This window comes from Piliocolobus tephrosceles, chromosome 16 (assembly GCF_002776525.5).
Source record: "Piliocolobus tephrosceles isolate RC106 chromosome 16, ASM277652v3, whole genome shotgun sequence".
NCBI classification, from domain to species: Eukaryota; Metazoa; Chordata; class Mammalia; order Primates; family Cercopithecidae; genus Piliocolobus; species Piliocolobus tephrosceles.
Genome location: NC_045449.1, coordinates 52,087,941 through 52,101,496, shown reverse-complemented (window position 1 = coordinate 52,101,496; position 13,556 = coordinate 52,087,941). Strand labels below are relative to the sequence as shown.

General features: G+C 43.2%; 1 protein-coding gene across 1 annotated transcript in view; it reads right to left on the bottom strand.

Moving 5' to 3' along the window:
• The window catches only part of DHX8 (DEAH-box helicase 8), a 45,615-nt gene that overhangs the window by 4,639 nt on the left and 27,420 nt on the right, over positions 1-13,556 (bottom strand). Inside the window, exons 17-22 of the mRNA XM_023191483.3 lie at positions 9,163-9,303; positions 5,338-5,493; positions 2,427-2,564; positions 1,812-1,940; positions 1,168-1,364; positions 510-689 (exon numbers count right to left, since the gene is read on the bottom strand). Of these exons, the coding sequence (XP_023047251.1) occupies positions 510-689; positions 1,168-1,364; positions 1,812-1,940; positions 2,427-2,564; positions 5,338-5,493; positions 9,163-9,303 (941 nt within the window). The remainder of the gene's footprint in view (positions 1-509; positions 690-1,167; positions 1,365-1,811; positions 1,941-2,426; positions 2,565-5,337; positions 5,494-9,162; positions 9,304-13,556) is intronic.

Here is a 13,556-nt window from a genome sequence, read left to right as displayed (position 1 = left end):
CTCTGTGGCCCGGGCTGGAGTGCAGTGGCAGGATCTCAGCTCACTGCAAGCTCCACCTCCCGGGTTCCCGCCATTCTCCTGCCTCAGCCTCCCGAGTAGCTGGGACTACAGGCGCCCACCACCTCGCCCGGCTAGTTTTTTGTATTTTTTAATAGAGACGGGGTTTCACTGTGTTAGCCAGGATGGTCTCGATCTCCTGACCTCGTGATCCGCCCGTCTCGGCCTCCCAAAGTGCTGGGATTACAGGCTTGAGCCACCGCGCCCGGCCTTCTAGGTATTTTTTTTAAACCACAATTTTTTTTTCAACTAGGTCTCACCCCTATGATTTTAATTCTCTCATAGGGTTTGATACATTGTGCCTAATTCAGGTTTCTGCTGCTCTAGAAAGGCAAGCAATGTTATACTAGGACATACTGGGAGCAGTGAAGACACAATCACAAAATACCAGGAGATTTACAGGTTTTTCTCTGCCCAGAAAAGCCCCTAGACCCTGGGACATGTCCACCTACCATTCTGGCTGTCTGTTGAAGAGAGCACTGGAAGGATGGATATAGACCACCTGCTGGTCGATCAGTGTCCGGTAACCCTCCTGCGGGTCTTTCTTGGCAGCATTACGGAAGAACCCACTGCAGATGGCCTTTTGCACTCGGACTGTGGACTTGCCACAGGAAACAACATCCAGCTTGTGTCTATCAAGATAGGACAAAAGATGTGAGCTCACTCAGCTTTCACAGGTCTGTTTTCCACAATGACAGTGCCCAATACGCCCATCTTGGGGTGCCCAGAGTAGTTACCAGGACCTTTCTTCCAACCCTAAGTGTACTACAGAGGCAGTTCTACACAGTGGGCAGATGGAGGCACTCAGAGACGGGTACTTTGTTTATACAGGTATATACAATAATAATGTTCCAGAAGGTTGCAAACAAAGAGCATTTTTTCAACAACTAACAAATAATCTTCCTCTTAGGAACTTTCTGAGGTAATTCTCAGCCATATCCTTGCTTGGGGAGAAGGAATATAACAAAGATGGAAAAGCTGGAGGAAAAGGGTTATGTGAGGACCAAGAAAAAAGGTGCCTATAGCTTTATAGGTACACACAGAGATGAATGGACACGATACTCAAAGTGGTTCAACTCAAACATGGAGTGTCATCAGATTCTGGCTTACCTGTCCATTATGCCTAACATCTGCTTGCGAATGTCCTGGGCCCGGCGCAGGGAACGAGCCTGGATAAAGTTCTCATAGCACCATGGGTTGGAGAACTTGTTGTTCTTCCAGGAGTTGTACACAGCTAGCAGGGTGAGGTGGTCCCCTTCAGTCTGGTGGAATTTGGCCTTCTTCTGATCTGCAAGGGCTTGTTTATCCTGCCAAGCAGTGGGACAGAGCAATTCTAGGGAGCCCTACAAGACCCTATCAAAAGTGTCCACATCAGGCTAGGCATGATGGCTCAGGCCCGTAATCCCAGCACTTTGGGAGGCTGGGGCAAGAGAATCACTTGAGGCCGGGAATTTGAGACCAGCCTGGCCAACATGGTACAATCCTGTCTCTTACTAAAAATACAAAAATTAGCAGGGCATGGTGGCGCACGCCTGTAATCCCAGCTGCTCTGGAGGCTGAGGCAGGAGAATCACTTGAACCCGGGAGTTAGAAATTGCAAGATCATTCCACTGCACTCTAGCCTCGGCAACAGAGTGAGACTCCATCAAAAAAAAAAAAAAAAAAAAAAGTCCACATCAAGCATTGGAATGGCAACAGGCCGACTACCCCAACTTCACAGCACACCCATCTAAACCTGTATCTGAACTTCTTACCTTGGGCCTATAGAAGACGTTCTGCACAGACAACATGGATACAATGGTCAGCATTTCCTCACTGCAGCCCAGATGCACAGACATGATGAGCATTTTGCATAGCATTGGCTCCAGAGGGAATTCTGCCATCTAGAGGGAGAAAAAAAAACTACAACTGCTTCCCTGTGGAAGACACATTTGGATTCACCATAGCAAGACCTTGGTCAGAGTGGGTAACAACACAGATTTTCCCAAAGCATAATGACGCCTTGGGATGCCTTTCTCTATCAGAAGAATGCGTTGTTTATTATTTTCCCAAATAAACTCCAACGGGACGTATGTGACCAAGCACATAACTACTGCTGGGGTAGGTGAGAATTTTGCAGATGCCATTTCTAATTAAGGCCACATTCAGTAATACATCCTGAGGAAAAATTAACTGTGAACAGAACATCTTGTTGTATAAAGAAGAAACAGTTTAAAGTGATAGTGGAGAAATTCAGGTTAAAAACAAACATTTAGAATTCTACTCAAAGCTTATCCATGGCCTCAGCCTGATTTTGTACAGACCGAAGGATGTGAAAGGCTGACCAGGGAATCTACCCAAAAGCACAGGAAGTTAAGTCTGTCCCTTACCCGGCGGCCCAAGCGAGTGAGCAGACCCTCGTCATCCAGGGCTCCCAGTGTGTACAGCTGCTCCATGGCTGTGATCAAAGTTTCCATTGGTGGGGCATCCATGAAATCAAAGGACAGCAGATCATTGATACCCATGGCCTAGAACAGAAAGGAAGAAGGCATGTGATAAGAGGGTCAGTCTAGCCAGTGTCAGCATGTAGGGAAGCTACTTGTTACTTTATTTCCCATTTCTTCAATTGCAATTAGGAAGCCACTGGTGAGACTGGTGGTAATTTCCAGGGCTGGGCCACATAAAACTCAGACCACTATAAAAGAAAGCACATACTTGAGACAGAGTCTCACTCTGTCGCCCAGACTGAAGTGCAGTGGCCCAATCTCAGCTCACTGCAACCTCCACCTCCTGTGTTCAAGCGATTCTCCTGCCTCAGCATCCCAAGTAGCTGGGATTACAGGCACCCGCCATCATGCCCAGCTAATTTTTGTATTTTCAGTAGAGATGGGGTTTTACCATATTGGCTGGGCTGGTCTTGAACTCCTGACCTCAAGTGATCTGCCTGCCTCAGCCTCCCAAAGGAAAGCACATACTTTCTCAGGAAACTTTTTGAAAATACTCTCTCAGCTGGGCATAGTGGCTCACACCTGTGAGCCAAGGAGGCAGAATCGCTTGAGCCCTGAAGTTGAGACCAGCCTGGGCAACATGACAAAACGTCTTCAAAAAAAAAAAAACAAGCCTAACACTCTCTCAAAATGACAATACATACAACTCAACAACAAAAGGACAAACAACTCAATTTAAAAAATAGGCAAAGAGCTTGAATAGATATTTCTTCAAAGAAGATATACAAATGGCCAACAAGCACATAAAAAGATGTACAACATCAGTAGTAATTAGGGAAATGCAAATCAAAACCACAATGAGATATCACTTCATACCCACTAGGATGGCTATAACTTTTTTAAAAAACAGAAACTAACAATGTCAGTGAGGACAGGAGACATGGGAAACCTCATGCATTGCTGGTGGGAATGTAAGATGAGGTAGCCACTGTAGAAAAGTTTGGTGGTTCCTTAACAGGCTAAATGTAGAATTAGCACATGATCCAGCAATTACACTTCTAGGTATATATCCAAAAGAACTGAAAGCAGACTCAAACAGATACCTGCACACTAATGTTCACAGCAGCATTATTGATAATAGCCAAAAGGTAGAAACAATCCAAATGTCCATCTGCTGATGAATGGATAAACAAAATGTGGTATATACATACAACAGAATACTATTCACCCTTAGAAAGGAATGAAATAAATGGATAAACCTTTAAAATAACATGAATAAATCTTGAAAACATTATTCTAAGGGAAACAGGTCAGATACAAAAGAGTATTGTATGATTCCACTTAAATGAGGTTATCTAGAATAGACAAATTCAGAGAGGCAGAAGGTAGAAGAGTAGTTACCAAAGGATAGAGGGAGGGGGAAAGGGGAGTTACAGTTTAAAGGGTACAGAGTTTCTGTTTGGGACAATGAAAAGTTCTGGAAATGGATGTTGGTGATGGTTGTACAACATCGTGAATATATTTAATGCCACTGAATTGTATAGTTTAAAAAGGTTACAATAGTAAATGTCGCTATGTATTTTACAATAATAATAATAATACAGTCTATCAGCTTGTCCTGTCTCTTGCATACATCATTTCTACTACACATCTATGAGGGGCCTCGTACCATGTTAGGTGGGAGGGATATAAAGATGGCCAAGATATGACCCCTGCTTTCAGAGAGTTCATACTGGGTGAGAACTATGTTCACAACACCACCACAGTGCAATCTACACGCCTGGCACGTAGCAGGTGTTCAATACATTAGTTAATTTGATGAATAAAAGAAACGACTGAATGATGCATGATTCAAGTGTGTATAAAGTGTGATGTGGTAGGACGTAAGCTTTGTATTTCTTTCTCATAAAGTGATCGTGACCATAAACACAGCAGGTGTTCAATAAATGTTTATTGTGTGAATAATAACTATCAGGAATTATGTTAGCAATCATCAAGCACTGTGCCAAGTGCCTTTACCTACATTATCTCACTTATCTTTCCAACAAATACTATTAACAGCCCCCTTTTCAGAGGAGCACACAGAGCAGAGGGCAAAGTAAATAACTTGCCCAAAGTCACACAGTTTGGAGCTGAAGTCCGACCCACAGATGCCTCTCTGTTGGCACTCCAGAGACTGGAGCACGTTTCTTTTCTCTTTCCAAAGCTCTGTTTTAGCCTCTTTTACAGGGAATAAATAATAAATGACAACAGAGCACTCTGCACCAGAATGTGCTAGGGCTCCAGGGTAGCATCAGTGTCGGGGGAAACGCCATCAGCTGGGAAATTACTCATACGGCTCCTCCTGCCAAAAGAGAATGAAGTCCTCACCGGGGACTGAGAGAGGAAGAACAATGATTCAGAATGAAAACCAAGTCCCTGAGACCCAGTCTGAAATCTGTATTGACAGTTCCCTTGCAAAGTTTTTGAACAGGATTTTTTTCTCTCGTTCTAAAAGAACAGAATTGGATCTGAATGCTAAAGTGGTTGAGGTTAGGTGTGTTTGTCCACAGTTTGGCATTGATTATATTTTTCTAATTTCTTTTTAGAAAATGCTCCTAACTAGAACCTTTTACAACCTAATATCCTGCTGGCTGTTATGGTAAGAAAAAATGTGTGTTCACAGCAGACATGCCAACTTAGCCCCAGACCTGCCGTGAGAGGCTGTTATCACAGCCATTTGCATTTCACTCAAAGGGACTGGTTTCATGAGGTTACTAAAGTATTTAACAAGGTTCATAAAACTGAGATTCATTTATGAAGGCCAGGATTGGACTGTTCCACTAACCCATTCTAACAAGACAGTGATTTCTACCTTGAGTGACAGCACTGTGCTTGCTAAGTTGGTTCTCTGGATTTCCGGCACGTTTGTGGTCAGCATTTCATCTCGGTAGGCACGTTCTGTGTACAGCCTGTAACACTTTCCTGGGCCTGTTCTCCCAGCTCTGCCAGCTCGTTGCTTTGCCTGAGCCTAGAGGGGTGGGAATATAAAAGCAAACTATCTGTTAAACACTGCTTAACAGCTTTATCCAGGATATCTGTTAAAAGGGGGACAATTAGCAACTGGCAAAATCAGGAATGGGGTTGATTTCACTTCTTTTGGGACCATTTCCAAAACTACCAATGCTCTTATCTTCCCCTCTCCACACGCAGCACTTTGGGGAAGTTTGTTCAAGGGAGGCAATACAAGCAGGGTTAATGGAAGAAATATTATACAGATCTCAGACATATATCTTCAAAATAGTGTGGCACAATATAAAAGAGAAACCAGAAAACAAGATGACAGAACACCATCCCCACAGTTATGACCAAAAATGTAAGTGAAATAAATAAATAATGTCAATCATACTAATGATGACTCTGCAGTCATTTTAAAAATCATGTTTGCAGGCCAGGCATCATGGCTCACACCTATAACTCCAGCACTTTGGGAGGCCAAAGTGGGCAGATCGCCTGAGCCCAGGAGTTCGAGACCGGCCAGGGCAGTATGTTGAAACTCCATCTCTACAAAAAATACAAAAATTAACTTGGTGTGGTGGCTCACACCTGTAGTCCCAGGATTCAGGAGGCTCAGATGGGAGGACCACCTGAGCCTGGGGAGGTTGAGGCTGGCTGCAGTGAGCTGTGATCACATCACTGCACTACAGCCTGGGCAACAACAGAGACTGACCCTGACTCAAAATAAAATAAAAAATAAAAATAAAAATCATGTTTGCAATGTTAAATGACAGAAGAAAATGTTCACTCACATTAAATGCAAAATGCAAGTTACAAAACAACATAAAATAATTTTATAAAAAGTCTTTCTATATCAACTACTAGAAGGAAATGACTAGGGAAAAAAACTCTAAAATGTTAACAGTGGCTAACTCTGATAGTAGGCTTGCAGATGAGGTCTATTTTCTTTAGACTTTACCAAATATTGAACATATATTATTCTAATGGGAAAATTAAATACTCAAAAAAATATACAAAACTGCATTATTTACTTGACTACTAAAATTGCAACCATGAAAGAAATAAACATGAAAAAAGACAGGAACGAAAAACAGCAAAATGATGACAGTGGAGGTAGTAGAATGATGGGTAAATTTTTTTCTTCTATTTTTCAAAAATAGTATAACACTACTTCAAAAACACCAATTTTTTTTTTATTAAAAAAAATGTAGTCTAGCCATAGGTTGCTAGGAAACCATGAATAGCTATCTGAAGAGGGCCGTTTTCTGACAAAACCATCTGTTGCTACAAACAGTACCAGGATTTACAAATTACTATGCCAGTTCCAAACCAAAAGATAGGTTATGAAAGGACAACTAACCACACAAATCCAGGCAGCAATCACACACAGTAGCTGGATTCTACAGCATTCTACAGATGTCTCTCTCCAAATCAGGACAGGCATGTGTAACTAATTTTTTGATCACCATCACCCTGACAAGTAGTATAGAGCATACAAGCTGGAGCTGGCTACCCAGGTTTAAATCTTGGCTCCACTAGCTCTGTGATGTTAGGCAAGTCACCTAACCCCTGTGCCTCAGGCTCCTCATCTGTGAAAATAATATCTACCACATAGGATCAATGCAAGAATGCACTGAGTCAATGCATGCATCTAGGACGTTAAGTACTAAAAGTGTTTGCTATTATTGGGCTGGGCATGGTGGCTCACCCTGTAATCCCAGCACTTTGGCAGGCCAAGGCAGGTGGATCATGAGGTCAGGAGATCGAGACCATCCTGGATAACAGTGAAACCCTACCAAAAATACAAAAATTAGCTGGGCATGGTGGCATGCGCCTGTAGTCCCAGCTACTTGGGAGGCTGAGGCAGGAGAATCACTTGAACCCAGGAGGCAGAGGTTGCAGTGAGCCGAGATCACACCATTGCACTCCAGTCTGGGCTACAGAGCGAGGCTCCATCTCAAAAAAAAAATAAAAGTGTTAGCTATTATTATTACTTAAGTTTCAAAATAAAAATAGCCTTATGGCTTTCACAAATTATTAAAGTAATACATACCCACTGTAAAAGATTAAGACAACATATAAAAGTATAAAAGAAAATGCACATCACCTACTAGCACCACCCATAAATAATCTTGGCTAACATTTAGACTATATGCTTTCAATCTTTGGCATACCTCACTCACACACACTCTGTAGAAATGCTCACCATCTATTTTTAAATAAAAATTGGATTACATCATTCATGTTGTTTTGTAGGCTCACTTTTTCAAATAAAATATTATAGTTACATGCTTATGTCATTAAATATAGATACACACCACCATGTTAATGCCACCAACATTCTATGGCATGAATATACCATAATTTATTAAACTACTTCCCTTTTGGAATACATTTAGAATTTTTTCCAGGTTTCCCTGATATAAACAATGCTTCAATGAACATCCTTTTCCATTACCTTTGGACATGTATTTAATCATTTCTAACTTTCAGATACATTCCTAGAAGCAGAACAGTTAGGTTAAAGAGATGAACCTTTAAGTTTTGGATATACTGTTGCCAAACTTCTCTCAAAAAAGTGATTGGTAACTCATTTTTAAATGTAATTTAGGCAGGAAATTACATTTTACCAAATTATCAAAAAGCCAGAAAATCATGTAATTTATTATTGTCTTAGATACCTATCACGTAGCTAAGCAAAGTATTTTAGAAAATAAAGCACTGATTTTTTCATCTAAAGTAGGTAATATAGGGTACTGGGATCCAAATATTTTTATGTTCTAGTTTTATGGGGCATTTAAAAAAATTATTATTATTATTTTAGAGACAAGGCCTTGCTCTGTTGCCCCTGCTAGAGTGCAGTGGCACTATCCCAGCTCACTGCAGCCTCAGATTCCTGGGCTCAAGTGATCCTCCCACCTCAGACTCTTAAGCAGCTGGGACCAGCGGCACATACCACCATGCCAGACTATTTTTTTTTTTTAATTTTTTGTAGTGACAGGGTCTTGCTATGTTGCCCAGGCTAGTTTAGAACTCCTGGCCTCAAGCAATCCTCCCACTTCAGCATTCCAAAGTGCTGGGATTACAGGTGTGATACAGGTGTGAGCTACAGTGTCTGGCCTTATGGGGGCATTTTAATGGTGAAATACTATTCTAAAGATTAAAAACTTCAAGGATCAATCAGACTTGGGGGATAAAAAAAGATTAAAAACAAATAACAAAAAAACCCTTTTATCTCATGTCATTATAGTACTCAGTATCATAAAAGTTCATCTTTGAAAACAATAAAGTTTGAAATATATTACCGGCCAGGCGCGGTGGCTCAAGCCTGTAATCCCAGCACTTTGGGAGGCCGAGACGGGCGGATCACGAGGTCAGGAGATCGAGACCCTCCTGGCTAACACGGTGAAACCCCGTCTCTACTAAAAAATACAAAAAATTAGCCGGGCGAGGTGGTGGGCGCCTGTGGTCCCAGCCACTCGGGAGGCTGAGGCAGGAGAATGGCGTGAACCCAGGAGGCAGAGGTTGCGGTGAGCTGAGATCCGGCCACTGCACTCTAGCCTGGGCGACAAAGCAAGACTCCGTCTCAAAAAAAAAAAAAAAAGAAATATATTACCATAAAAAATTTCAGAAAGGCCCTAACCAGGATTATCACGAAAACTGTTGATACAAGCCATCATACCTGAGAAATAGGCGTTACCACGAGCTGGTCAATCCCTGTCTTGGAATTGTAAACTTTCTGCTTCACAAATCCTGGGTCCACCACATAGTAGATACCATCAATAGTCAGCGATGTCTCTGCAATATTGGTGGCAATCACAACCTGCAGGCAAGAGGGACAAAGCTGGAGATAGGTGCCCAAGTATGAAATGGTTCTTCATACCCTGAGATATGAAATGGTTCTTCTGAACCCAGATATCTTCCCAAAGGCATATGTGGCTACTTCCCTCTCTAGACGGTTAAAATGACACTTAATCCCAGCTCAGCCTCCAACAGCAGAAGGGAGGTGCCTTCCGCTTAAGGGTTAAAGTTGGAAAAGGGATGGTACCTGAGAGGTGAGTGGAATAGGAAAAAGCTAAGGCCAATCAAAGCCAATTTCATTTGGTGCAAATAGCTACCGTATATCTCATTTTCTAGATCCAATGTTGATTACTACAATTTTAATTTTCTAGCACCCTGGGAAAGCAGAGATTTCCTGGCATCACATGTGCCAATACAAAATGAGATTTTTCTTTCCCCTACTGAGATATCTGGACTAAAATATGGGCTGCTTGTATTTTGTGGAATATGTATGTGGAACAAGAGGGAGATTGCTTTTTTTACTGATCATAAAATGAACCAAGAGATGACACAGGAATTTCATAGTTTGTTTGTGTGTAGCAGTCTATGTGATCTGGAGGATTATTAGTCTCAGCTTGGCACTGTCACTGTTCTTCCACCCAGAGGTTCAGCTAATAAAACACAATTGCTTGGAAAAATCATCACTGGGGGCACCGGAATATCACACATCATACCAGCATCTTACTGGTCCTGAAAGGCTTCTACCTGCTACAGAACTACAGAAGCCCTGCTTAGAAAGACCTCTCATTATTAGGAATAGAATAGGGGAGAAATTCACCATCTTTCCACTCAAGCCTGCTCCTCCTTTCATGTTTCCCTCCTCAGTGCCATCTTCCATCCAGCTGCCCAAGCCAGAAACCTGAGAGTCATGCCTGACTTCCCTCATCCTTCTCCCCTTTACCTGCTAGTACCCACCAAGTCGTGTCCATTTTAACTCTTTAACATTACTCAAGTCTGTCTGCCTTCTTTTTTTTTTTTTTTTTTGAGACAGAGTCTCACTCTGTTGCCCAAGCTGGAATGCAGTGGTGCGATCTTGGCTCACTGCAACCTCCACCTCCTGGGTTCAAGCGATTCTTCTGCCTCGGGCCTCCCAAGTAGCTGGGATTACAGGCACGAGCCACCATGCCCGGTTAATTTTTGTATTTTTAGTAGAGATTGGATTTCACTATGTTGCCCAGGCTGGTCTTGAACTCCTGACCTCGTGATCCACCCACCTCAGCCTCCCAAAGTGCTGGGATTACAAGCATGAGCCACCACCCCTGGCCAAGTCCATCTGCCTTCTACTCTTAGGTATATGTCCAAGAGAAATGAAAACATATGTCCACACAAAAACTTGGTTTTCTTTTTTGAGACAGGTTCTGGTTTGCTCTGTAGCCCTGGCTGGAGTACAGTGGTGTGATCATGGCTCATAGCAGCCTCACCCTCCCAGGCTCACGTGATCCTCCCACCTTAACGTCTTGAGTAGCTGGGACTACAGACATGCGCCACCACGCCTGGCTGATTTTTTTTTTTTTTTTTTTTGTAGAGATAGTGGTCTCACCATGTTGCCCAGGCTGGTCTTGAACTTCTGGGCTCAAAGGATCCTCCCACCTTGGCCTCCAAAAATGTTGGGATCTGCCAGGTGTGGTGGCTCATGCCTGTAATCCTAGCAATTTGGGAGGCTGAGGCGGGTGGATCATCTGAGGTTGGGAGTTCGAGACCAGGCAGGCCAACATGGCAAAACCCTGTCTCTACTAAAAGTACAAAAATTAGCCAGGTGTGGTGGCACATACCTGTAATCCCACTTACTCAGGAGGCTGAGGCAGAAGAATCACTTGAACCTAGAAGGCAGAGGTTGCAATGAACTGAGATCATGCCACCCACTGCACTCCAGCCTGGATGACAGAGCAAGACTCTGTCTCAAAAAAAAAAAAAAATGCTGGGATCACAGGCATAAGCCACTGTGCCTGGCTCACACAAAAATTTGTAAACAAATGTTCACAGCAGCATTATTCAAGAAAGCCCAAAAGTGGAAATGACCCCAATGTCTATCTTTTTCTTTCTTTTGAGATAGTTTTGCTCGTTGCCCAGGCGGGAATGCAATGGCACGATCTTGGCTCCCTAAAACCTCTGCCTCCTGGGTTCAGGTGATTCTCCTGCCTCAGCCTCCCAGGTAGCTGGGATTACAGGCACCCACCACCATGCCTGGCTAATTTTTGTATTTTTAGTAGAGACAGGGTTTCACCATCTTGGCCAGGCTGGTCTTAAACTCCTGACCTCAAGTGATCCATCTGCCTCAGCCTCCCAAAGTGATGAAACTACAGGCGTGAGCCACTGCGCTCAGCTCCAATGTCCATCAACTGATAAATGGATAAACAAAATGTGTTGTGCCCATACAACAGAACAGTATTCAGCAAGAAAAAGAAATGAAGTACTGATACATACTACAATGTTGATGAACTCTGAAAACATGCTAAGTCTGGAAAAATTACTGGAAACAAGTCAGCCACAAATACATGATTTCATTTATATGAAATGTCTAGAATAGGGAAATCCACAGAGATGGAAGGTATAGATTAGTGGTTTCCAGGGGCTGAGCAGAGGAGTAAATGGGGGTAGGAGGTGACTGCTAAAGGGTATAGCATTTCTTTTCAGGGAGACAAAATTGTTCTAAATACAATTGTGGTGACGGCTGCACAATTCTGTGAATACAGTTAGCCCTCTATATCTGCTGGTTCCCCATCTGTGGATACAACCAACAGCAGATTAAAAACATTTGGGGAAAATACAACAATAAAAAATAATACAAATAAAAAATATAGTAAAACAACTACTTATATAGCATTTACACTGTATGAGGTATTATAGGTAACCTAGAGATAGTTTAAAGTATCACACAAGAAGATGTGCACAGGTTACACGCAAACACTATGGCATTTTATATAAGTGACTTGAGTGTACTTGGATTTTGGTATCCTCAGGGGTCCTGGAACCAAACCCCACATACCATGGGATAACTGTATACTAAGTCTTTGAATTGTACACCTTAAAAGGGTAAATTGTGGCTGGGCGTGGTGGTTCACACCTGTAACCCCAGCACTTTGGGAGGCCGAGGCGGGCGGATCATCTGAGGTCAGGGGTTCGAGACCAGCCAGACCAACATAGAGAAACCCTGTCTCTACTAAAAACACAAAATTAGCCAATCTCAGTTACTCGGGAGGCTGAGGCAGGAGAATCACTTGAACCCGGGAGGCAGAGGTTGTGGTGAGCCAAGATCGAACCATTGCACTCCAGCCTTGGCAACAAGAGTGAAACTCCATCTCAAAACAAACAAACAAACAAACAAACAAACAAACAAACAAAAAACGGTAAATTCCAATCTGGGCAACATGGCGAAACTGTGTGTCTACAAAAAAAAAAATACAAAAATTGGCTGGGCACGGTGGTTCATGCCTGTAATCCCAGCACTTTGGGAGGTTGAGGCGGGCGGATCACATGAAGTCAGGAGTTTGAGACCAGCCCAGCCAACATGGGGAAACCCCGCCTCTACTAAAAACACAAAAATTAGCCAGGCACGGTAGCAGGTGCCTGTAGTCCCAGCTACTCGGGAGGCTGAGGCAGGGGAATCACTTGAACCTGGGAGGCGGAAGTTGCAGTGAGCTGAGATTGTGCCATTGCACTCCAGCCTAGGCAACAAGAGCAAAACTCCATCTCAAAAAAAAAAAAAATATATTAGCCAAGAATGGTGGCATACGCCTGTAGTCCCAGCTGCTTGGGAGGCTGAGGCAGGAGGATTACCTGAGTCTGAGAGGCGGAGGTTGCAGTGAGCCGAGATCACACCACTGCACTCTAGCTTGGGTGATAGAGTGAGACCCCATCTCAAAAAAAAAAAAAAAAAAAAAAAGGGTGTGGGGTGGGGGAGTTAATGGAAAGGTATGTAAACTATATCTCAATAAAACTGTTATTAAAAATATACCTATATCCGCCCGGGTGCGGTGGCTCAAGCCTGAAATCCCAGCACTTTGGGAGGCCGAGACAGGCGGATCACGAGGTCAGGAGTTCGAGACCATCCTGGCTAACACGGTGAAACCCCATCTCTACTAAAAAATACAAAAAGCTAGCCGGGCGAGGTGGCTGGCACCTGTAGTCCCAGCTACTTGGGAGGCTGAGGCAGGAGAATGGCGTAAACCCGGGAGGCGGAGCTTGCAGTGAGCTGAGATCCGGCCACTGCACTCCAGCCCGGGCGACAGAGCAAGA